The sequence below is a fragment of the Bubalus kerabau genome, chromosome 9 (genome assembly GCF_029407905.1).
Source record: "Bubalus kerabau isolate K-KA32 ecotype Philippines breed swamp buffalo chromosome 9, PCC_UOA_SB_1v2, whole genome shotgun sequence".
Lineage (NCBI taxonomy): Eukaryota > Metazoa > Chordata > Mammalia > Artiodactyla > Bovidae > Bubalus > Bubalus kerabau.
The window spans coordinates 81,564,788-81,590,985 of NC_073632.1; the positions used below are offsets into that span (position 1 = coordinate 81,564,788).

The window sequence follows — 26,198 nt, forward strand, 5'->3', positions numbered from 1 at the left end:
AAATCTATTTTAATTCAGTAGTATGGGTGGATGACAAATTAAAATTTCAATGTATTAAAAAAAAATCCTCTCATAGTCTAATATTAGACTAAACAGATAGGATCATTACTCACAAATAATTGGATATCCATCCCGGCTGGCACAGGCTGCTGCTAATATTCTTCCATTGTGGGAGAAAGCAAGACAAAAGCATCCTCGCTCTCCTGCATTTAGTGAGAAGAGGTGCTTGTTTGGGATACGGCAGGCCTGTAAAACATACATTTTACAAATACAGATGAAGAAACATTAAATATGAAAGCTAGTTGTTGATTTCAATTATTGTAGCTGGTGCCGTTTCTGGTTTTTTGAAAGGTCCCTTTACTGTGAGGCAGAGGAGGAGGAAAGCAAGTAAGCAGAATGATGGAAAAGCATAGTAAATTACTTCACTTTCAAAGCAGACAATCAGTTTTAATTCTCCATAAAATTGAGTGAATTTATACCCCATGCCTAACTAGCACTATTCACCTAAAAGATGAACACAAAATTTCAAGATCTGATACTCTAAAGCTGTCACTACCAGAAAGAATGAAGGGATGGAGCCAAAGCAAAAACAATACCCAGCTGTGGATGTGACTGGTGATAGAAGCAAGGTCCGATGCTGTAAAGAGCAACATTGCATAGGAACCTGGAATGTCAGGTCCATGAATCAAGGCAAACTGGAAGTGGTCAAACAAGAAATGGCAAGAGTGATTATACAGTGGAAGTGAGAAATAGATTTAAGGGCCGAGATCTGATAGATAGAGTGCCTGATGAACTATGGAATGAGGTTCGTGACATTGTACAGGAGACAGGGATCAAGACCATTCCCATGGAAAAGAAATGCAAAAAAGCAAAATGGCTGTCTGGGGAGGCCTTACAAATAGCTGTGAAAAGAAGAGAAGCGAAAAGCAAAGGAGAAAAGGAAAGCTATAAACATCTGAATGCAGAGTTCCAAAGAATAGCAAGAAGAGATAAGAAAGCCTTCTTCAGCGATCAATGCAAAGAAATAGAGGAAAACAACAGAATGGGAAAGACTAGGGATCTCTTCAAGAAAATTAGAGATACCAAAGGAATATTTCATGCAAAGATGAGCTCGATAAAGGACAGAAATGGTATGGACCTCACAGAAGCAGAAGATATTAAGAAGACATGGCAAGAATACACAGAAGAACTGTACAAAAAAGATCTTCATGACCCAGATAATCACGATGGTGTGATCACTGACCTAGAGCCAGACATCCTGGAATGTGAAGTCAAGTGGGTCTTAGAAAGCATCACTATGAACAAAGCTAGTGGAGGTGATGGAATTCCAGTTGAGCTCTTTCAAATCCTGAAAGATGATGTTGTGAAAGTGCTGCACTCAATATGCCAGCAAATTTGGAAAACTCAGCAGTGGCCACAGGTCTGGAAAAGGTCAGTTTTCATTCCAATCCCAAAGAAAGGCAATGCCAAAGAATGCTCAAACTACCACACAATTGCACTCATCTCACACACTAGTAAAGTAATGCTCAAAATTCTCCAAGCCAGGCTTCAGCAATATGTGAACCGTGAACTTCCTGATGTTCAAGCTGGTTTTAGAAAAGGCAGAGGAACCAGAGATCAAATGGCCAACATCCGCTGGATCATGGAAAAAGCAAGAGAGTTCCAGAAAAGCATCTATTTCTGCTTTCTTGACTATGCCAAAGCCTTTGACTGTGTGGATCACAATAAACTGTGGAAAATTCTGAAAGAGATGGGAATACCAGACCACCTGATCTGCCTCTGGAGAAATTTGTATGCAGGTCAGGAAGCAACACTTAGAACTAGACATGGAACAACAGACTGGTTCCAAATAGGAAAAGGAGTACATCAAGGCTATATATTGTCACCCTGTTTATTTAACTTATATGCAGAGTATATCATGAGAAAGGCTGGACTGGAAGAAACACAAACAGGAATCAAGATTGCCGGGAGAAATATCAATCACCTCAGATATGCAGATGACACCACCCTTATGGCAGAAAGTGAAGAGGAACTCAAAAGCCCCTTGATGAAAGTGAAAGTGGAGAGTGAAAAAGTTGGCTTAAAGCTCAACATTCAGAAAACGAAGATCATGGCATCCAGTCCCACCCCTTCAGGGGAAATAGATGGGGAAACAGTGGAAACAGTGTCAGACTTTATTTTTCTGGGCTCCAAAATCACTGCAGATGGTGATTGCAGCCATGAAATTAAAAGACGCTTACTCCTTGGAAGGAAAGTTATGACCAACCTAGATAGCATATTCAAAAGCAGAGACATTACTTTGCCAACAAAGGTTCGTCTAGTCAAGGCTATGGTTTTTCCAGTGGTCATGTATGGATGTGAGAGTTGGACTGTGAAGAAGGCTGAGTGCCAAAGAATTGATGCTTTTGAACTGTGGTGTTGGAGAAGACTCTTGAGAGTCCCTTGGACTGCAAGGAGATCCAACCAGTCCATTCTGAAGGAGGTCAGCCCTGGGATTTCTTTGGAAGGACTGATGCTGAAGCTGAAACTCCAGTACTTTGGCCACCTCATGCGAAGAGTTGACTCATTGGAAAAGACTCTGATGCTGGGAGGGATTGGGGGCAGGAGGACAAGGGGACGACAGAGGATGAGATGGCTGGATGGCATCACTGACTCGATGGACGTGAGTCTGAGTGAACTCCGGGAGTTGGTGATGGACAGGGAGGCCTGGTGTGCTGCGATTCATGGGGTGGCAAAGAGTCGGACACGACTGATCTGATACCCCATGCCTAACTGGCATTATTCACCTAAAAGATGAACACAAAATTTCAAGATCTGATACTCTAAAGCTGTCACTACCAGATTATTTTCATATAGCCGCAAAAGGGAATATGTGTCACGCCCTTCTTTCATGACAGCAACTAATAGGTGATTTTTGTGGAACCATAAACTTGTCCTGAGTCTACAGATGACATACAGACCAAGCTGAAGTCCAGGATGTATAAATATTCATTCTTTCTTTTTTCTCTTAAATAACCATCATTTGTACAGCCTTCCAAAATGCATTTTTGGAGTAAATCAATCACTTCCTATTGATTTCTCATTCACTATTTTTATTAAAATTCCTTCATCATTTTTATGTTTTCATTCCTTATTACCAGATGAAACCAAAACTTTTTGAGTATTGATATGTATTGTAGAAAATACTACTTGCTTTTACTTGTCCTAATTCTACTTCTTTAAAACTTTGGTGAGCCTTAGTTCCTGTATTTCTTTCTTATTATTCAAAATGTATATTTGGCCCTTATGATATGCCATGAATGTGGTACTTTTACTACAAATATCTTTTTATATATTCATCATGAGCTTCCCAGGTGGTTCAGTGATAAGGAATCCGCCTGCTAGTGCAGGAGACACAGGAGACGCGGGTTCAATCCCTGGGTTGGGAAGATGGCCTGGAGTTAGGAAATAGCTTCCCACTCCAGTATTCTTGCCTGGAAAATCCCATGGACAGAGAAATGTGGTGGGCTACAGTCCATGGGATGGCAAAGAGTCAAACACTACTGAGTGACTGAGCGCACATGCACACATATTCATCACAGCAAACCTGTGAGTAACTTCTAGTACTATATACAGCTAGTAAGTATTATTCAGAGGGTTAAGCTCAGCTCAGTCAAAGACTATTGACTCAAGGACCTGCTTTCTAGACAGGAACCAGGTTCTCACAAGTAGCATCACAATTTAGCAGCAATATGAAGAGGCAGAATTATGAGCAGCTACTAGAAAGGTGAAAAATTCAACAGACATCTATTAGATGTCAATAATGTACCAGATACCATCTTTCCATCCAGATGATTTAGAAAAGGGAGAGGAGGATAAAAAGAGGTCAAAAATTGAAGGAAAAGTTAGCAGGTTTCATAATCATTTACTGCTGCTCGTAGAGGAGGCGGTGTAGTTAAGGAAAACTATGCCTCATCACTAAAGCCAAAACACTAAAGACACCATCATTTAACTTGCATTCCCAGAGTAAGACACTATACTCAGAAGACGCATCTGATGAACATTTAATAACAGCAACAAAGGGCCTCAACACCCTCAACTCTCCACTTCTTTACTACTTTGTCAGTCACTCAGTCACACTAGGTCTTTTCTCCTTTCGTATTCATGTCGCATTTCTCACTTTTGCCACCAGCATCCCAAGGTTGGATCCTTCTCACCTCACACATCAATGACTGCAACGGCCACCTTCCTCTCATTCGGATGTATCCTATTTCAAGGTCCACTACATGCCATTGCCAGCACTGGGACAAACTGTTAATTTGTCCTAAAATACAATTGTTATCACGCTTCCTTCTCACCTGAAACCTCCCACTTTTCCTCAGCCCCACATAATCAAATATTAGGCTACCCACCATTTAAGCCACTTCAGAGTGCGGGCCTACTCCATCATTACCACTTGACCTCTTACAAAAACTCGCATTTCCTGCCCACCAAGCTTTGAGTGTCTGAGGAATACAACAGGTGCTTTCCCATTTATTTTTAACATTGCCCCAATGTGAAATACTCTTCCCTGTGCTCTTCACTCACTCCTAACTTGACCACTCTAAAGTTTGTCATAGGCTCCGCCAACCTGTTGTATGAACCCTTCTTCCACCACTCCAGATCACCATTTATGTATCAGAAATCCTCAAACTGCTTTCATTTCAGGGTGTTTTACAGTCTTAAAATTTTTTTGAGGATCCCCAAATGTGGCTAGATCTACAGATATTTACCATATTAGAAATTAAAACTAAGAAATTAAAAAACCATTTGTTAATCATTTAAAAAATAACAGAGCAAGTCCATTAAATGTTAACATAATTTCTTTTCATGAAAGATTTCATAAAATGGAACTGCTCTAAATTTTTGCTAATCTTTTCAATATCTGGCTTAATAAATGGTAGCTGGATTTGCTTAATAAAAGCAAAACTGCTTCTGCATTCACCCTCTTGTGATATCAGATATCATTTAGCCTCTGGAAAACTCCAGTGTGAGAGAATGAAAGTCTTGTGAGAGAATGAAAGTTAAAAAGACAGATTAAATCATTACAGAATCATTAGAATTATTATGATCTTATTCTGAAAATAGACTAACTTCAACAGATCCCTTGAAAGGGTCTGAGGACTCCCAGCAGTGCCTAAATCACACTTTTGAGAACTGCTCATCTAAACAATTATTTTTATATCTATATTTCCTGAAGAGTTCTTTGCAGAATACCTGTTAGTGAACAGCACAGTAACTCCCATGTTCCCAACTGATGTGAAAGGTCCCCAAGGGCACAGTCTAAGTATTATCTCTCCATATTATTATGTGTAAAGTGTTTAAAAGTGACTTTAAGATGTATCTGTAAAATTGGCCTCAAAAAGAAAATTAAATATGATGCAAAACAGAACGTGAAAAAGTCTAGGAAAATAGTCACTCTTATGTATATACTGAGTCTATAAAATGAACCACTCCACTCTTTACAGAAACAAATACAACTGGCAAAACTTCACCAGTAATGCTTCTTGCCACCGCAAAATATGATAGCCAAGTACAAAAAAATTTTAGTGAAAACTTAAATACTGCTCAACTTCTGGTAAAAGGATATACATATACCTGTCTATCAAAATGTGATTCAGGAAGAAGCCAGGGACTGAGAATTTCATGAATCTAAAAACTGTCGATTTATGGCCTGAACTGTGTCCCCCTACATTCCTCTGTTGAAGCCCTAAGCCCAGTACCTCAGACTGTAACAGTATTTGGATACAAGGTCTTTACAGAGCAGATTAAGCTAAAATGAGGTTGCTAGGGGGAGCCGTAGCCTAATAAGAAGAAGATGAGACACCAGGGATGTACACGTACAGAGAAAAGACCACAAAGAAGCAGCAAGATGGCAGCCATCTGCCAGCCAAGGAGAAAGGCCTCAGCATAAACCAGCCTGCCAACTCTTAATCTGGGACTTCCAGCCTCCAGAATTACGAGAAAATACATTTCTATTGATTAAGCCAACCTGTCTGTGATATTTCTTATGGCAGCTCTGGCAAACTAATAAAACTCTCCATAACCCCAAAGAACTTAAGATAATATCCGTATGTACCCGCTAGGCACTCTATTATTATTTACCAAATGAAGTAATAGGCAGACAAGATCATGGCTAAAAACAAGGATAACCTGAAAGCTTTAAGTAGCAAGCTATTTACCCTAGGAGCTGATGGCGCATTTTAAAATAAATATCTAAATGAATCCAGTGTCAGTGAACACTCACCTGCCCAGGCAACCGTCTCCACTTCACCACTTCCTTTGAATCTTCTAATCCAGGCTCCGTGTCCACTGAACTTGGCTCATGGTGTCGCTCACAGAACACTGGTTTACCCTTTTCTTCCTGAAGAGCCATCATAGAACGGTAAGATGGCTTTACCTAAGTATGTACAGAAAATGAGAAAATGTATGTATCATGTTAATCTTTTTCTCTTTTCTAGCATATATGGCTTTTAAAATATTGAAACAAACAGTATAATATGAAAATGTTTCAAAATGTAATCCAGAAAAAATTCTACTTTTATTTGTACACTATTTAAATAAAATAAAATGAATGGGCTTCCCTGATAGCTCAGTTGGTAAAGAATCCGCCTGCAATGCAGAAGACCCCAGTTCGATTCTTGGGTTGGGAAGATCTGCTGGAGAAGGGATAGGCTACCCACTCTAGTAATCTTGGGCTTCCCTTGTGGCTCAGCTGGTTAAGAATCCACCTGCAATGTGGGAGACTTGGGTTCGATCCCTGGGTTGGGAAGATCCCCTGGAGAAGGGAAAGGCTACCCACTACAGTATTCTAGCTTGGAGAATTCCATGGGCTGTATACTCCATGGATTCACAAAGAGTTGGAGATGATGAAACAACTTTCACTATCACTTTAAATAAAATGAAAGTTGCTTGAAATTACAGTCTTAAACCTAAAAGCCTTAAAAGAGGGAAAGGCTAAAACAGAACTCCAACGAAACAGTTGTAGTCACGCTGTCCCTTTGTTTCTACCTCTTCACCAATACCTACCAGATGTTATATTATAGCTCTGGAATTGCACTATGGAATCTCTGGCTTTAAGATCATAACATAAAGACCTAATGTTTTTAAATCCTCCATTTCTTAAAATAGATTTAATTCCATTCAAATCAATGAAAACCAACACTGTGGTCACAGTTTATATCAATACAGAATATGCAGAATGGCCTGAAATGTTTTGTATCAATGAGACAAAAGCAAAAGTTTCACCTCATTTTAGGACAAATGTTTGCTAAGATACTCATAATTTTAATCTGTATACAACAGAAGTAGAAACATTACTTGTTGATTATTTGAATAATAGTGTAAAAAATCTGCAAGCTATGATCTAAATGTAGCCCAATGACATTTTTGCAAATAAAGTTTTATTCAAACACATCCAAAACCATCTGTTTGGTTATCATCTACATATGTGTACGTAGCTACTTTCACTTTAGGTTGAGTAGCTGTGAGAGAGGCTGCATAGCCTGCAAAGCTGAAACTATTTACTGTCTGGTCCTGTTTGTCAATTTCCACATTAAGTCATCTGCCTGCAATGCAGGAGCCCTGGGTTAGATTCCTGGGTTGGGAAGATCCCCTGGAGAAGGAAATGGCAACCCACTCCAGTATTCTTGCCTGGAGAACCCCATGGACAGATGTGCCTGGCGGGCTACAGTCCATGGGGTCACAAGAGTCAGACACGACTTAGTGACTAAACCACCACCACACATTAAGTCATTCTTTTATCTTTAATATTTAAAGATTAGCATTATTTTTAGTATAGTATCAGCTATTACAGGCTTAATATATAATCTCTGAAGTTTCTTTTCTACTTCAGCTATCTATTAAAATAATTCTAAAGTTTTTATCTGTATAGAAATAGAAACCATCACCCACCCTTTAATCTCAACAACAGAAGATATATTTTTTGCATGTGCTATTAACTTACACATTCTGGAACTTTCAATCCTCTTACAGTTACATACAGCGTTGATGGATAATGATTTCTTGGACATTTTGACCACCACTCAAAAACCTCAACGACGTTTGACTGGGATCGAGGCTTAGTAGGTGGGTAATACAGTTGCAAGCGAAGTTTTGAATTGATGTTTACATTTCCATTGGCTCCTAGAAGCTTAAAATGAGAATTCAAATGAAACGTTACTTTCATTGAAAAGATGCCCAATAAACCAACCGTAGACAGTCAAAAATTCATTTTAAAAAGATTAATATGGCATGCTGAAGTTCCTCAGATTTGTAAAGCAAAGAACAGTGACACAGTTGGTTAAGCACAGTTTCAGATCATTTTGACAAGGTAACCGAAAAGACATCCTGCTAAGTCGCTTCAGTCATGTCTGACTCTGTGTGAGCCCATAGACGGCAGCCCACCAGGCTCCCCCGTCCCTGGAATTCTCCAGGCAAGAACACTGGAGTGGGTTGCCATTTCCTTCTCCAATGCATGAAAGTGAAAAGTGAAAGTGAAGTTGCTCAGTCGTGTCCGATTTTTCGCGACCCCATGGACTGCAGCCTACCAGGCTCCTCCGCCCATGGGATTTTCCAGGCAAGAGTACTGAAGTGGGGTTGCCATTGCCTTCTCCAAAAGACATCCTAAGAGCTGTCTTTCCCCCTATACAACTTCAGACCATTGGTAAAGCATTAACATTACTGTGGCAGGTGTTACTTTGTACAAATTAGGTGATCAACATACATCTGTCTGTAACAATACTGATAAAGATTAAAATGCATATTATTTAAACACAGAAACAAATTTCCCATTTGTTCAACATGAGTATTTTTACTGGTAAAATTTCATGGTTAGACTTTCAAAAAGTCAAAATTATTCTAAAAGAGGGCTCCATATTATGTTTTTAAAATGTTTTTGGTCCACCTTCTTAAAAAGGTCTATTCAATTTAAAAAGCTATTAAACAAGGCAACATACGTTTAAGCTAAATAAGTGGACATTCTTAGGAGAAAAATTATCTCACCAACTCAAAATTAGGTTCTCTTTCACTAGACTGTGGCCGTTAAGTAGAAAATACCTCTGTTAACCTTTGTGTCCTTTACAAATTAGTAGAGACAGCTGAGAGCTTCTGCAGCAGTTCAGGCAGAACATGGAGGTGACAAACTGGAAGAGTAGGAAGGGACAGAGTACAGGGAACATTTAATAACTGTTACTGATCGTGCAACTTGGAAAGTAAACGGGGAAGAGCCAAGAAAGACGCTTAACGTAGTGCATCCAGCAGAACTTTCTGTGATGACAGGCATGCTCTCAACTTGTGCCATGCAAGACAGTGTCCACTAGTCACTATGGCTGTCGGGCACTTGAAGTGGGGCTAGGGCAACTGTGGAAATCAAATTTTAATTACATTTAATTTTAGCTCATTAATTTGAATTCAAACAGCCACATATGACTTGTAGCTACCAAAACAGATAAGGCAGCGCTAAGGCGGTAAGCCTGGGAGACTGGGCAGATGGCGGTGCTACCAAATGAGGCAGCAGATAGGGAAGATGCAAGAGATTTAGGGAGGATGTTCAGTTTGGGGGAGTCAGATAGCTATGGGTGACCCAAGCTGAAATGTCTGAATTTTAAAGCATATGCAGGAAAAGCAGGGTCTAAGAAAAGTGGATTACAGATGAAATCATGAGCAGGATTGATATTAAAGAGATAGGTGGAAGACCAGGAAGGAAACTGAAGGAACGTGATAAGGAAATCAGGAAAAAATGGTGTCAAGAAAAACCAAGGTATCAAGAGCTTCAAAATCATGGTACTACACATATAAGCATGACTGGTAAAAGAACTAGAAAATGTTCAATAATTTGGCAAATAGAAGCTTTATTAGCTGAGGCAAAACCCAGATTTGCACTGCATTCAGGAAGAAGGTATCAATAAAGAAACAAAAGTTAGCAAAAATACAACTCATCTTTTCCCTACTCCTGTAGGAGAGGATGTAAAGTCAACGGAGGTTGTAAGCTGAGGGGTGACATTATGAAATAGAAGGATAAAAAAATAGTTTCAAACTGAGCAATTGAGATGTTTAGTCATTAAATAGTAAGCACTCATGATTCCTTTCATAAACTGTACTATCTGCCTAAAGCTTATCATAAGGCAATAATATCATTTTTAGAAGGTTATTTATTCCCCAGATTCTAAATCATACTTTCCATAAGTTGTTTTAATATTCACTAACCAATTTTGTTTATACAAGTATGCTGCTTAGTATGAGTAAACAACTAAGATTCAGCCAAATCCTGCCATTATGATTACAAACCATAGAATGTGAAGCATGAATAAATAAGGTTTTATTATTTTGTAGTTTAACAGATTAGTCATATACATGTGCTTAAAGAATCAAAAGTGCCTCTACCTGAGAATTAGGATAAAGTCTCATTTATATCTGGACAAAGTTCTTTGGGGTTCATTTGGATCACTATGATAACTTCACAATTACCTAGGACATTCCTAGAACCAATGGTACAGGTATTAAAACATGTGCATTGTAATCTGATTCATGTTATTTTCTCAAAGATGAGGTTTTTTTAGTCAGTTTCCATATATTTATTAATTCCCTCAGTAGATACTCATGGAGCACTTTCTGTGTGCCATTCATATGCATGGAATGATATTATAGAGAATTTCAAGAGTAATATATTAAATGCAAAGAGATTTGGTAAAATACAGACTAAAATATGTTCAACAAATTGGCCCAAAAGAATTGCCAGTGACTTGAAAACTTACAGTCTAATGAAAGATATATATGTTTACAACAGAGGACGCACATACAATAATGTACCCTTTACTTCTGATTGCATGAATAAATAAATAAAAATTTGTATAACACTTAAAAGATAAAATGTTGTGAAATACATTGTTTCCCAAGTGCAACTGACAGTAAATAGGGCAGTTCTGCACAGACCGTAGCATAAAAGTAATGAAAGCAGTTTCTAATAAGACCACAAGGTGGCAATGTTCATTCACTCTGTGAATGGGACCCTTTTTGGTCTTTTGTTTTTATTTATTTATTTGATTTAGTATGAGATGGGGTCTAGAAAAAGGTATAAGAGGCTATAGAAGGGAGATTTTAGAAGGTACAATGGACAGAGGGATTCTAAAACCACTCTAGAATTAATGACTTCCTCACCACAGTCAATCTGCTGCCATTCAGCAAGCAGACTGCACCTCTTTTAAAGCCTCTAAACTTCAGCATGGACTAAGTGTCTCATCTGGGTTTTCACAGCGTCTGCTCCATAGCACACAATCATACGGGCAATACGTTTACATAGAAACTGAACTGGAGGGCCAGGACAATGTCTAATTTATCTACAAATACCCTATATTTAAAAGAGTGCCTGGCAATTCACAGACATTTAGTAAATATTTGTTGAATGAATGGATGCACAAATGGAAAAATTTTATAAGATAATACACAACAGGTTAATTACTCAAGACTTCTTACAACTCAAATTTATGTTCGAAGTCAGAAATAAAAAAATTATGAAATTAAAATTTACCCTTTTAAAACATCAATCTATCCATATGTTTCATCTCTGTTGAAACATCCTAGTCAAAGATACCTTCATTTTATACCTAGACTACAGCAAGAAGTTTCTACTTTGATTTCCAGTATCTACATTTCTGATCTCTCTAATTCATTCTCTACCCAGCAAAGTAAGCTTTATAAAAAATAAATCAGATTATTTCACTCTTTTATTTAAAATCGTTAAATGGCTTCCCATTACTCTTTAAAGTCTATAATGGTGGCTAGTTGCTATAATGGCTTGGGCTCGAAGACCTTGTGTAACCAAGGCCCTGTCTACCTCAGCAAGCTCTCCGGACACCGTTTTCTCCCTCAGTCTCTGTCCTTCATTCTCAGTGGCCTTCTTTCGGTTATCGAGGTATTCCTTGCTCCTTACAACATCAGGGTCTTTGCATACTCTGCACCCAACCAAGAACTCTCTTTCTCATTCCTGCCATCCAGCTCATGATCAGGTTCAATGTCCTTTCTGTAGGAGACCTTTACCTGATACCACAGATGCTTTCATCATCTTGATAGTATTCATAAAAATTATAATAAATGCTAAGCTCTATGATCAACTGTTTTATGCCTGTTTTCTTGCTAGAATATGAAGCCCATGAGGTCAAGGAATTTATCTTCTTTGTTCACTGAATAGAACAGTGGCTGGCACATAGAAAAGGTTCAATAAATAATTTGTTGAGTTGAATAAATGTGGGCAGGCCTGTGTGTGTCTTTTTCAATGCTGGGTCCCCAGAGCATAAAGTGTATCTGGCACACATCTAAGCACTGAACAAATATCTAAGAATCTGAATGAGCATCATTTGAGTTTGAATTAATACCTCTTCACCACAGCAATCTTACCTCCTTATCCTAACTCCTTATATGACACCAAACTGAGTTGAAAAAAAAATAATCCATAACATTTGAAGATTTGAAAAACATACCTTGAGAAATGCCCAGGCGATTTTCCGGAAGCCACATTCTTGGTTTCGAATTTCAGAGTTATTCTTAATTTCTTCCATGCTTAAGAAATCAAGAATCTGTAAGTAAGCATAAAAAATTATTTCACAGTATACTAGGTTATCTAAAATTTAATATTTTCTAATATTACTAAAATTTTAAAAACCCTCACTTAGAAGAAAAACATTTTTATCTCATCTCGCTCACTTTTAACTCACCCAGTTAGTAAGGTCTGTTTCTGATCACTTTATCTTTTATCAATAAATCTTTTAAGATTTATTTAAAACTCAAGACAAAGTATTATCTCAAATGTAGTCCTGGCAAAAATATACCAGGCATAGAATTCTTAGGCTTTGCTCATTTTTGAATGTATGAGCACAGACTTCAAAGACTTGATTGTTTAATAAACTCATGGCCTTATCTGTAGGTTCCTCCTTGGATCAACTTCCTAAGTTGGGTATTTTCTCTTTAGATATATGTTTTTATTAGGCTTCTCAAAAGATTTTCTTTCATGTCTCCATCTTGTCTGGATATTAAACTTCACGGATTTCCAACCAACCAGCCACATGTATTCTAGGTACTTGTCAAAGACTACCACTTTGAGCCTACTGGTGCTTATCAAAAGGTCTGCTGAGGTAACAAATCTATAGAAGACTACTTAAAAAATAATACATACTCCAATTTATTCCTATTTCTTATATACTTAAACTTGTCTTCAATGTAATACATTCCCAATGAAAAAAACAGACAGTATAAGAAAAATATGTAACAAAGTAAAAACAACTTGTAACCTAGACTCATAGCTGACAAACATTAACATCAAGTTTACAGGTGTTTAAATCTTGTTCTATGTATTCCAACACTATTTTGCAAACTATTTTCATATAATATGTAGTGGATAGCCCAAGTCAATATATACATATGTATATCATCATGTAAATATCATAAGTTTAATAAAAATCATAATTTATTTAACCAAACCTCCCGCTAATTGAAGAGACCTATTTCCTTAAAATTTCTGCTATTATAAACAGTGCTGAAATAAACATCCTTACACATCTTTGAGTACTTGCCACTTATCCTTTAGAAGAAATACCAAAAGTTAGAATAACAGCTTTAAGGACTTCTGATGGATATTATCAAGTTATCCTCAAATTCTCACACCACTTTTTTGAATTACTAATCTACTAAAATAATAGCCTGTGTGCTAAGTTTCTTCACCTGTGTCTGGCTCTTTGTGACCCTATGGACTGTAGCCTGCCAGGCTCCTCTGTCCATGGGATTCTCTAGGCAAGAATACTGAAGTGAGTTGCCACGTCCTGCTTCAGGGGATCTTCCCGACCCAGGGATCGAACTCTGATCTCTTAAGTCTCCTGCGCTGGCAGGCAGGTTCATTACCACTAGCTCTTGGGAAGCCCCAAAATAAAAACTTACATTTGTGCTATTAAAATATTCATTAAAACTTATGCTCTATTCAATTCATACCTCAAAAAAAAGGATGACTTTAGGGCTCTCCTCAAAATCTCGAAGCAAATAGGGAAAGTTTTCATTAAATATAATTTGTTCTTCCCACTCTGGAAGCCTTGATTTTAACTGTTTAAAATCATACGGCTGGGTCATAATAGGAAGAATATAATCCACATTCTCTTTTTCATAGTAAGATGAAACAGGCCGTTCACTGTTCAAAAAAGATACTGCTATTAACACAATTCTTTGTAATTTTGAGAAGGCAAGAAAAAAATAAAACTAGGGTGTTCAAGGTGAGGTGATCAGAAACAATAAATAGCCATGATACATAAGGAAAAAATATTTTATGTACCTAGAAAGCTACAAATTTTATGAGGCTGAAAAGTAGTAGTATCTCAGTTCATTTTGCACTTACATACTCTCAGTTTCAAAGAATTATTTTATTATTTAAATATAAAGTGAGAGGTATGATTTGTCCTTCAGCATATAAAGCTAGAATAAAGTAACATCTTCAGAATATTAAGTGAGTTTGTGGTAAGTTAGTACATTAGATTTAATTAACACAATTTGAGCACAACAGGATTGTATGTACTTCAAGGTTTGTTATATTTTCTTTCTATGCTCCAAGACAAATGAATAAGTGAATAACCTTTTTGATAATTTTCTTGTTTCCAATTTCTGCCATTTTTCCAGGCAAATAATTTTTTTGAATTCTAGTACAGTCATTTATTATACTTTGTATTTGGGCCTTAAGCATGTATTAGCTACAAAATTAATACTAGGAAAAATTAAATTCAAGACATCTGCCTCACCTGAGGGACAGACAATACATTACATTCAAAAGAAAATATATATGAAAATATGAGGTTAGACAACTAAAGGATTTACAGTGTAACATGAGACGACTTACAATGTAACCTAAATATCATAAATTAGTCATTAAGCTTCAGAGAAACTCTCTCAACTCCCCTCTACTTAAAATTAATTACTCAATTAGCACAGTCACTTCATTTCTTCTATAAAACATATTGATCAATATCAATAGCTGAAGAACACCTACAATTAGTATGAAAATTGAAAGTGACAGTCAGTCGTATCTGACTCTTTGCAACCCCATGGACTATACATACAGTCCACGGAATTCTCCAGGCCAGAATACCAGAGTGGATAGTCTTTCCCTTCTCCAGGGGAATCTTCCCAACCCAGGGATCGAACCCAGGTCTCCCGCCATTGCAGGCAGATTCTTTACCATCTGAGCCACAAGGGAAGTCCAAGAATACTGGAGTGGATAGTCTTTCCCTTCTCCAGTGGATCTTCCTGACCCAGGGATTGAACCCGGGTCTCCTGCACTGTAGGAGGATTCCTTACCAACTGAGCTATCAGGGAATGACCGTCAGTGGCAGAAAAAGGACTTCTACTGTAGACAGTTTCAATTTCAAGGACTGGCTGTACAATTAAAAAAATTACCTATCATCTTTCTTGACATATTGACCAGTATTCTCATCAACCACATGAATTTTGACCATTGGGTGAGAAATCATAAAATCTGACTTAAGTCGATCAGTTCGGTGAATGTAAACTCCCAAGACAAGGTCATCATCAAGCAAACATTTGGGATAAACTGGACTATCACGGCTTGTTATTTCATGAACACCATCACCATCAGTATCTTCATTATCATCTGAAACCACATGCATGGAAGAAAATCAGTGTTATCAATGTGATAATTAATTGTTCCCATAACAATATACTCAACAATAAACACTGAATTTACAGATAATCTAATGCTTATGATCCATGCTTATTTATCTCTGTTCACAAAGACACTTCAAGGAAAAACAAAGAAAAAGCCAAACAATAGCAGACTATGCTCTGAGAGTAAATGCTTTATTTACTAATGCATTAAAATAGGGTGAGGTATCTTTCTTTGTTTTCCCTAACAAGGACCAACAACACAGAGAGAAAAAAATGAGAGCCAAAGGCAAAAAAGCAATTTTATCTAGGTACTTTCTAAGTGTAATATGTATCACTCAAATTGTTTATAACTACAATTTCTGTTTCTGGGTAGAATGCAGCAGGAATGCTGCAGGTCAATGTTTCTGGTAAAAAACAACTGATTCTTTGCGACCCCATGAATCGCAGCACGCCAGGCCTCCCTGTCCATCACCAACTCCTGGAGTTCACCCAGACTCATGTCCATCGAGTCAGTGATGCCATCCAGCCATCTCATCCTGTCATCCCCTTCTCCTCTTGCCCCCAATCCCTCCCAGCATCAGAGTCTTTTCCAATGAGTCAACTCTTCGCATGAGGTGGCCAAAGTACTGGAGTTTCAGCTTTAGCATCATTCCTTCCAAAGAAATCCCAGGGCTGATCTCCTTCAGAATGGACTGGTTGGATCTCCTTGCAGTCCAAGGGACTCTCAAGAGTCTTCTCCAATACCACAGTTCAAAAGCATCAATTCTTTGGCGCTCAGCTTTCTTCACAGTCCAATTCTCACATCCATACATGACCACTGGAAAAACCATAGCCTTGACTAGACAAACCTTTGTTGGCAAAGTAATGTCTCTGCTTTTGAATATGCTGTCTAGGTTGGTCATAACTTTCCTTCCAAGGAGTAAGTGTCTTTTAATTTCATGGCTGCAGTCACCATCTGCAGTGATTTTGGAGCCCAGAAAAATAAAGTCTGACACTGTTTCCCCATCTATTTCCCATGAAGTGATGGGACCGGATGCCATGATCTTCATTTTCTGAATGTTGAGCTTTAAGCCAACTTTTTCACTCTCTACTTTCACCTTCATCAAGAGGCTTTTGAGTTCCTCTTCACTTTCTGCCATAAGGGTGGTGTCATCTGCATATCTGAGGTGATTGATATTTCTCCTGGCAATCTTGATTCCAGCTTGTGCTTCTTCCAGTCCAGCGTTTCTCATGATGTACTCTGCATAGAAGTTAAATAAACAGGGTGACAATATACAGCCTTGACGAACTCCTTTTCCTATTTGGAACCAGTCTGTTGTTCCATGTCCAGTTCTAACTGCTGCTTCCTGACCTGCATACAAATTTCTCCAGAGACAGATCAGGTGGTCTGGTATTCCCATCTCTTTCAGAATTTTCCACAGTTTATTGTGATCCACACAGTCAAAGGCTTTGGCATAGTCAAGAAAGCAGAAATAGATGCTTTTCTGGAACTCTCTTGCTTTTTCCATGATCCAGCGGATGTTGGCAATTTGATCTCTGGTTCCTCTGCTTTTTCTAAAACCAGCTTGAACATCAGGAAGTTCTCGGTTCACATATTGCTGAAGCCTGGCTTGGAGAATTTTGAGCATTACTTTACTAGTGTGTGAGATGAGTGCAATTGTGTGGTAGTTTGAGCATTCTTTGGCATTGCCTTTCTTTGGGATTGGAATGAAAACTGACCTTTTCCAGACCTGTGGCCACTGCTGAGTTTTCCAAATTTGCTGGCATATTGAGTGCAGCACTTTCACAGCATCATCTTTCAGGATTTGGAATAGCTCAACTGGAATTCCATCACCTCCACTAGCTTTATTTGTAGTGATGCTTTCTAAGGCCCACTTGACTTCACATTCCAGGATGTCTGGCTCTAGGTCAGTGATATCCACAAGTGATAAATGATATCAATCAGTAAACTCTAAGCAGGGTGGCTTCCAACAAAGCTATATTTAGGCACAGCATGATAAAATACTGAACCAAAGATAAACAGAAAATCTAAAGAGCAGGCAAAGGGGGAAAAAAAGACAACAGACCCTTCAAAGGCACAGAAATAAGATTACAGTTGGGATTAAAAAATGATGGAGCCCAGAAGACAACTGTATTAATATGACTTCCTGCAACCTAAAATTATATATTAGCAAACATGCTTCAAAAATGAAGGTAAAGGCATTTTTAACACAACAAAATCTGAGTAAATTAGCTGGCCTGCACTGAAAGAAAGAATAAACTGAATTATTAGCACAGATAAAAAATGAAAAAAAAAAAAGGAAATTTGGGAATGAATATAAATTAATATCAACTGTACAAAATGGTAACTATAAAATCTGTGAAGTTTAAAATACATGCAGCCCTAAGATACATGATGAGAAACTAGAAGGCAGGTGGGAGACAGATGCAGAGAAACTACCTGACAAGATTCAATGGAGTCAAACTATTCTACTGTTTTAGAATAGTATATTGGAGAAGTATATTCTGTTAGAGAGTTAGTTTGTATTAGACCATAAGTCAAGAATAAACTTACTGCTCTCAGAGCATGAGCAAAAAAAAAAAAAAAAAAAGAAGAAGAATGTGTAATTAATAAGTTAATAAAAGGAGCATCTTTAAAAGTGACCTCAACAACTCAAAAGAAGCCAAGGAGAATAAGGAACATAAAACACTTAGATGGTACAGAAAAACTAACAGTGAGATGATGAACATAAGGACACAGACCATACACAAGAAGATACCCGGGAGTGGGGCACAAGAACACTTCACATTTTCTGGGGACCTGTCCCTAAGGAGGTCACTGCCTGAGGGCTGAGATCCCACATGTGCGGGAGGAGGAGAAGAAAACCAGTGAAGGGGAATAAGAAAGGTACATGGACACAAAGTGGCTCCAACAAAGGCTGTGCAGAGCAGCACAGGCAGGGAGCCTCGGGGACGCGGAGGCAGAAGAAGAGTACTGTCTGGCCCCACCTAGACCTGGAGACCATGGACCAAGCAGAGGTTTAAAGGCTGTCCCCCTCAACCAGGTTGGCACCACTTAGGGGCACACTGTGTGTGGAAGACGAAGGAGAAATGAGGAAAGGTAACAGTGTTCTATGCAAACTCAAACCGTAATGGAGAATGAACCATTAGAGATTAAAAAGGACACTGTATATTGATTACTATAGACTGAATGCTTATGTCTCCCCCAAATTCACATGCTGAAATCCTAACCTTCAATGTGATAGTATTAAGAGGTTGGGCCTTTGGAAGATGATTAGATTATGAGGGTAGAGCCTTCATGAATGGGACTAGTGCCCTTATAAAACAGAACCCAGAAAAACCTCTTGCCCCTTCCACACTGAATCTGCAAGCACCCTGATCTTGGATTTCCCAGCCTCCAGAACCATGAGTTATAAATATTTACAATTTAAGGCATCCAGTCATGGTATTTTGTTGTAGCAGCTTGAATGGACTATGACAATGACAAAAGTATCAATTGGATAGGAAGATAAAGCAATCCTAAGTATGTATATATTCAATAACAAAGCTCCAAAATATGCAAAGAGAAAAATGACACAAACAAAAACAGAAATGCAAAAGAATACTAGAAACTTTAATACTCATCGAATAGCTGATAGAATAAGCAGACCAAAAAAAAAAATCAGTAAGATGAGAATACAATAAACTTGATCTGACATACATAGGACACCACCATACCCAACAACATCAGAATTCACATTCTTTTCACGTGCACGTGGCATATTCACCAAACTCATCATGAGGTGGTCATAAGACAGCCTCAATAAATTCAAGAGATTGAAATAATTCACAATATGTTCTCTGACAACAATAGAAGATAAAACCCAAAACAAAAAGATAACTAGAAACTGCTGCCTGAAACTAGACTAAACAAAACACTTCTAAACAAAACATTTCTAAATAATGACTGATCAAAGGAGAAATTTAAATGGAAATTAAGAAATTTAAATGGAAATTAAGAAATACTTTTATGGAATGATATAGAACATATCAAAAATTTGTGGGATGCAGATAAAGTAGTGCTTGCTGCTGCTGCTACTAAGTCACTTCAGTCGTGTCTGACTCTGTGCGACCCCACAGACGGCCTCCCACTGGGCTCCCCCGTCCCTGGGATTCTCTAGGCAAGAATACTGGAGTGGGTTGCCATTTCCTTCTCCAATGCATGAAACTGAAAATTGAAAGTGAAGTCGCCCAGTCGAGTACGAATCTTAGTGACCCCATGGACTACAGCCTCCCAGGCTCCTCCGCCCATGGGATTTTCCAGGCAAGAGTACTGGAGTGGGGTGCCACTGCCTTCTCTAAAAGTAGTGCTTAGATGGTCATTTAATATTATTAGAAGCAAAGTGAAAGTGAAGTGAAGTTGCTCAGTCGTGTCCAACTCTTTGCGACCCCATGGACTGTAGCCTACCAAGCTCCTCTGTCCATGGGATTTTCCAGGCAATAGCACTGGAGTGGACTGCCATTTCCTTCTCCAATTAGAAGCAAAGGATGACTTAAATCTTATAAAATCCTCCTTATAAAGTTAGATATCAATAGCAAATCAAACCCAAAGAAACTTATAAAAGGAAATAATATAGACAGAAGAAATCACTAAAATTATATACAAATCTATGATAGAATAAAAACAAAAGCTAAAGGTTGGTCCTTTAAAAATATTTATAAATTGAAAATGCTAAGATTGATGAAGAAATCAAGGGAAATCCAATTACCAGTATCAAGGGGTACCCTTTCAGATGCTATAGACATACAAAATTTGAAAATCCATATTAAATGGACAAATTCCTCAAAAAAAAAAACAGTCTATCAAAGCTGACAGAAGAAACAGAAAATATGAAGAATCTGATATTTATTAAAGAAACTAAATCTGATTTAAAATTCTTCCCACAACGAAAATCGTGGCCTAAGAACGTTTATTAGCAAATTCTTCCAAACATTTAAGGAAGAAATAACACCAGTTTATACAAATACAGAGAACTGAAAAAGGAAATATTTCCCAATTATTTTTAAGACCACCAAAACTTTGATGTTAATTCCAGGTATTTCAACAACAGAGAAGTACAAACAAATCTCTCTCGTGAACACAGGTACAAAAATTCTTAACAAAGTATCAGCAAATCAAATCCAGTAATACATTAAAAAAAAAAAAAAAAGCTAATACACCACAACAAAGTAGGTGCCTCCACCATCTCTGCCAGGAATACAAAGATTGCTTAATAATCAAATAATCACATTAATAGAAAAAAGGGTAAAAATTAATATGATTATTTTAACAGATGCAGAAAAAGCATTTGATAAAATTCAGTATCTATGAATGGTTAAAAGAAAAAAAAAACTATTAGCCAATTAGGAATAATCCAATAAGGGTATTTACAAAAAAGTCTGTAACAAAGTCTCACTCAATGGTAAAATAATGGATGCTCTCCCCTAAGGATGGCAGCTAGAGAAGAGTATTTGTTATTACCGCTTCTATTTAACACTATAATCAAAATTCTAGGCAGTGTATCAAGGTAAAAGTAAAGAATAAGACATAAGAATTAAAAAAGAAGCAATAAAACTATCATTATTAACAGCAACATCTATTATAAAGCTATTGTATCTAAGACATAATAGTGATGTTAGCGTAAACCATCTAAGAATGGAGATTAGTGAAACTGATCACCTTACACAGCCACCTTATTCATGATAAAAGTGACACTGAAATGCAGGGGCAAAGATGCTCTCTTCAGTAAATGGTATTAGGTCAAGTACATATTCATATATGAGAAAATAATGGGTCTGGACCACTACCTATCCCCATACATAAAAATCAATTCCAGGTAAACTGCAAATCTAAAAGTGAAAACTGAAACAAAAATCTTTTAGAAAATTATATATAGAGAAACATCTTCAGGACTTGGGAAAGATTTCTTATATCACAGCACTTAAAATCAAAGGGAAATACATGGAATACATTGGGCTATATAAAATCCTTAAATTTTGTTTTACAAAAGATATCAGTACCAGTAGGAGAAAAATAATAAAACCCAGAGAGAGAAGATATTTGTGATATACATATATATGGCAAATATATTCTTATATATATATATGAAAAATTGTTATTTAGTTATATAAAACATTCACAATTAGAAAAAGGCAGACAATTTCATTTCTTAAAAAATTATACAAAAGACTTGAACAAATCTACCATGAAGGAATCCAAGTAGGCAATAAACATGAATAAGATGCTCAACTTCATTAGTTACCATGGAAATAAAATCAAAGTCAAAATGGAATAATCACCAAACACTTATAAGAATGACTAAAATTTTACAATACTGATAATATAAATGTCAGTGAAGATGTAGAGCAATGGAAACTCAAATACTGCTAGTATCTACTGATAAACCAAGTGTGGAAAATGAGAAGTATCTGTTAAAGTGAAAAATATATATACTCTATGGCATAGAAACTCTACTCTAAGACTATGTCCAACAACAACAAAAAATGTATACACATGCTCATTAAAAAATGTGACCAGAATGTTCATTATAGCTTTACTTATAATCGTTTAATACTAGCAACACCTCAAATGTTAATCAATAAGAATAGGTAATTAATTGTGGTATATTCACACAATGGATATCTAAGTACAAAAACAGGACTCATGATGCATAAGCTCAAGTGCATGCAATAACAGTATAAATCTCACAAAAGATAATCTGGAGCAAAAAAAGCCACAAGCAAAGAGCATAGTATTTGTAATTCTAAACATTTATCTTAAAATAGAAAAACGGGGAAAATTAACTTTGTGTTAGATGTTAAAATAGTATTCACTCCTGTAGGACAATGAACTAGAAGGGAATTAGTGGGGGGCTTCTGAGTGCTAATGATCTGGTTCTTGATTTGGATGATGACTTTATAGACATGTCCAGTTTGTGAAAGTTCACTAAGTAGCATACACATAATACGTACACTTTTCTTTTTAAAAAATTAATTACTGGAGCCACAAAACACCATAAACAGCATGAATAAGCACCATAAAATCTAAAATTGCCCATTTTTTTTATCACAATTTGTGGCCAAATAAATGGAAATTGAAAAGAAAATAAAAAGAAAATGTAAGAAGCAGAAAAAAGTCAAGAATAAGTAATGAAAAATAAGATAAAAGAAATGAGCAGAAAGGAATGTAGAAAGCAAGAGGTGAAATAAAAAGTGGGCAGGAAGAAGCTGAATTACGAGAAACCGTGAAGATAGCAAGTTTGACAGAGGGATGCGACTTAAACATCTGAAATGTTTATTGGCTGTTGCCCATTTAGAGTTTTCAATGCTGTCTTAATTATTTAGAGGCAACAACATCCAGAAGAAATCTGGGTCACAATAGCAACTACATTACTAATGATGACTCAAGTAAGACAAACTCATCACCGACACCCACAGTTATAAATAAATGAATGTTACAATCTAGACAAATCTAAGTATCAAATATTCTGTATTGGATTATTTTTTCAATTATACCACTCGGGACTAGATTTTCTTTAGTTTTAAGGACTAAAAGTCCCTGAATCAAATTATGCCTACTAAGGCACACATTTTTCATTTAATTTGGATAACAAACCTGTTTTAGCCTTCTTTTTCTTTTTTTTCAGTTTGGATTTTGAGTCATCTTGCATGTTGTCTTCTACATTTTGTTCCTTTGAGCTCACTTCATCATCTTGATGAGTATCTGAAGTAACTGCTCCAACTGGAGATTCTTTCTTTTGTTCACCTTCAACTGGGTCATCAGAGATGATCGATGTACTGCAAATATAATCCAAGTTCAAGCCACTGGAAACGTACCATTATTATTATTACCCTGCAGCAAAGTTAACAGCAACTAGAGGCAAGGATAATCCTAAAATCAGTATTATTTTCTGCTGGGAGATACATATATTTTCTTACACACTAAACTGGTTAGCTGTCAAACTAAGTATTATGTGTACTAATTTGCCCTTGGTGATGTTATATATCCCATGAGCCAAATTAAACTCATCTCTAAACTCCTGGGGAAAATGAATTGTATTTTATGATCAATGGATCTGTTTTTACTTGGGACTGATAAAACCATCCTTACTCTACTGCCAAGTAAATGAATAATGAACAAATCTCTAGATTATTTAAAAGCAAAAAAAAAAAAAAAGTGTTCTAATTTTGTTTGTTTTGTTTTCAAGAGGCTTCAGATATCCAACTTTTGATTTCTAGGTAAAAATTAATTGCTTATGTTTTCCAGTGGCTTATGTGCCACTGTGTTTTCAGAAGACTATCATTAAAATTAAAATCTGCATCACATGAACTATTAATACTAAATGGTAAAGGGTAGCAGCCTAGAAGCACACTGAGTTGTAAGGAGAAATCAGCCTATTAATGTTTGTGACTTACCAAATAAAAAAGGAAACTGCATCTAATAAAAAACTGACTTCCAATATATTTAGTCATATTTCAAAAAGGGGGTGAGAGATAAAAGTAAAGAAATATTTCAAAGCAGTCATTCTAGAAAGTCATGTTATTCTATCATATCATCAAATACTGTTATTTAAAGAGAACAGTTACCCTTTGCATGTCTTTGTCATGTAAAGCATGGTTTTCTTTAAAATTCATAAACTGATCTTACTAAGAGTATGACTTACAGTTCATAACAGATACGGTAACTGTGTGAAGAAATAAGATTTATGGTGTACTGTGGTAAGCAGTCTTTAAGGTGGCCTCCAATGATCCATGCCTCCTAATACTCATGCTGTTGTTGTTTAGTCACCAAAGCATGTCTGACTCTTTGTGACCCCATGGACTGTCGCGCACCAGGCTCCTCTGTGCATGGGATTTTTCAGGCAAGAATACTGGAGTGGGTTGCCATTTCCTCCTCCAGAGGATCTTCCCAATCCAGGGATCAAACCTGCGCCTCCTGCATTGGGAGGTGGATTCTTTACCACTGAGCCACCAGGGAAGCTCCCTGATACTCATATCTTTGTGTAATCCTTTCTCTTTATTGTGGACTAGATCAAGTGACTTACTTCTTACAGACAGATTATGGTAAAAGTAATTGGCACCACTTCTATGATTAGGTTTCCAAAGGACTGTGACTTTGGTCTCGCTTTTTCTCTTTCAGAGCCCTTGCTGAGTAGCCCACGTAAAGAGGTTCACTGTTAAGGACCTGACGTCTTTGGCCAAAAGCCAGTCAGGATCTGAAACCTGCTAATGGCCACATGAGTGAGTTTAGCAGTGTATCATCCATATCTTCCAACTGGCATGTCACTTGGCTGATCCTCCCCTAGCCAAGCCTTGAGATGACTACAGCCCGGGCTGACATCCTGACTATAGCCTGTGAGAGGCCCTGAGTTAGAGACACCCACTAAGCCACTCAGATTCCTGAGCCATAGAAACTGGGAGACAATATATGTTTGTTGTTCTGAGCTGTTAAAGTCTGGGGTAACTTTTAATGCATGTGCCTGTTAGCAACTCTGTTTGCCCTCTCTTTATTACAACTGGTTGTCTAGCTTTTAATAAGAGGGGAACTATTTTTAGATGAGGACATTAAAGGAAACTGACCCTGAATATCAGAGAATAGTCAAATACAGACTGTTTCCATCTCAAGTTGTTTATCCAGATGTAGATTACAAAAAACAAACTTACAGTAGTTAAAAGATAGTTTTTACCTTGTTTACCCCAAGAAGAGACAATAAATAAGAATCTACTCACGGAAGTTCACATTGTGTATGTAAGCATATACATGTAACTACTGTATATAAAAAAAGGTTAAAGGAATACCAAATTGCTAACAGGGATTATCTCTGGATGGGTGGATTACTTATGTTTTCCTTTTTGTGAAATTTATTCACACAGTGAATAAATATTATTTGTAAAATAAGGGGAAAATGTTATTTTTATATATCTAAGCAAGTATTTATAACTAAATAAAGGATGTAATTATGCAAAATAGGATGATAGTACTATTCTTGACAGAGTTGTCATAAGGGGAAAAGCACATATTCCTTGTAAAGCATTAAGCACATAAGAAGGGGCCACATAAAGGTTAGCTGTTATTATTGTACTGCCCATGTGCCCAAAAGAGGCTTCCCAGGTGGCGCAGTAGTAAAGAATCTGTCTGCCAATGTAGAAGATGCCAGAGATGTAGATTCAATTCCGGGGTCAGGAAGATCTCCTGGAGTAGGAAATGGCAACCCACTCCAGTATTCTTGCCTGGGAAATTCCATGGACAGAGGAGCCTGGCAGACTAGAGTCCATGGGGTCTCTAAGACTCGGACATGACTGAGCAATTGAGCATGCACAGTACACATGTCCAAAAGGAGGACTAAACATTTTCTTTCTGAAACTGTAATAGGGAAGAACCTTTTGTATTCTATTACATGTTAATCACTAAAGGATGTTGCTTGTGAGCTTAAATTAGACATAATGGCCTGACTCTGGGAATCCTGCTTCCAAAGCAATGAGCATTAAGCTAAAACACCTTTGTTTAG

The 26,198-nt window shown here is 37.2% G+C and overlaps 1 protein-coding gene across 5 annotated transcripts in view; it reads right to left on the bottom strand.

Annotated features, from left to right (window-relative positions):
* AHI1 (Abelson helper integration site 1) overlaps nucleotides 1-26,198 on the bottom strand; it is a 217,191-nt gene that overhangs the window by 165,013 nt on the left and 25,980 nt on the right. For all 5 annotated transcript variants that reach the window (XR_008698351.1, XM_055535697.1, XM_055535700.1 and 2 more), the window contains exons 6-12: nucleotides 23,306-23,487; nucleotides 15,445-15,658; nucleotides 13,996-14,188; nucleotides 12,495-12,590; nucleotides 7,985-8,170; nucleotides 6,266-6,418; nucleotides 114-246 (exon numbers count right to left, since the gene is read on the bottom strand). Coding sequence is in view for 4 of the 5 variants with exons in the window: in XM_055535697.1 (XP_055391672.1) it covers nucleotides 114-246; nucleotides 6,266-6,418; nucleotides 7,985-8,170; nucleotides 12,495-12,590; nucleotides 13,996-14,188; nucleotides 15,445-15,658; nucleotides 23,306-23,487 (1,157 nt within the window). In the remaining variant the exon portion in view is untranslated. The remainder of the gene's footprint in view (nucleotides 1-113; nucleotides 247-6,265; nucleotides 6,419-7,984; nucleotides 8,171-12,494; nucleotides 12,591-13,995; nucleotides 14,189-15,444; nucleotides 15,659-23,305; nucleotides 23,488-26,198) is intronic.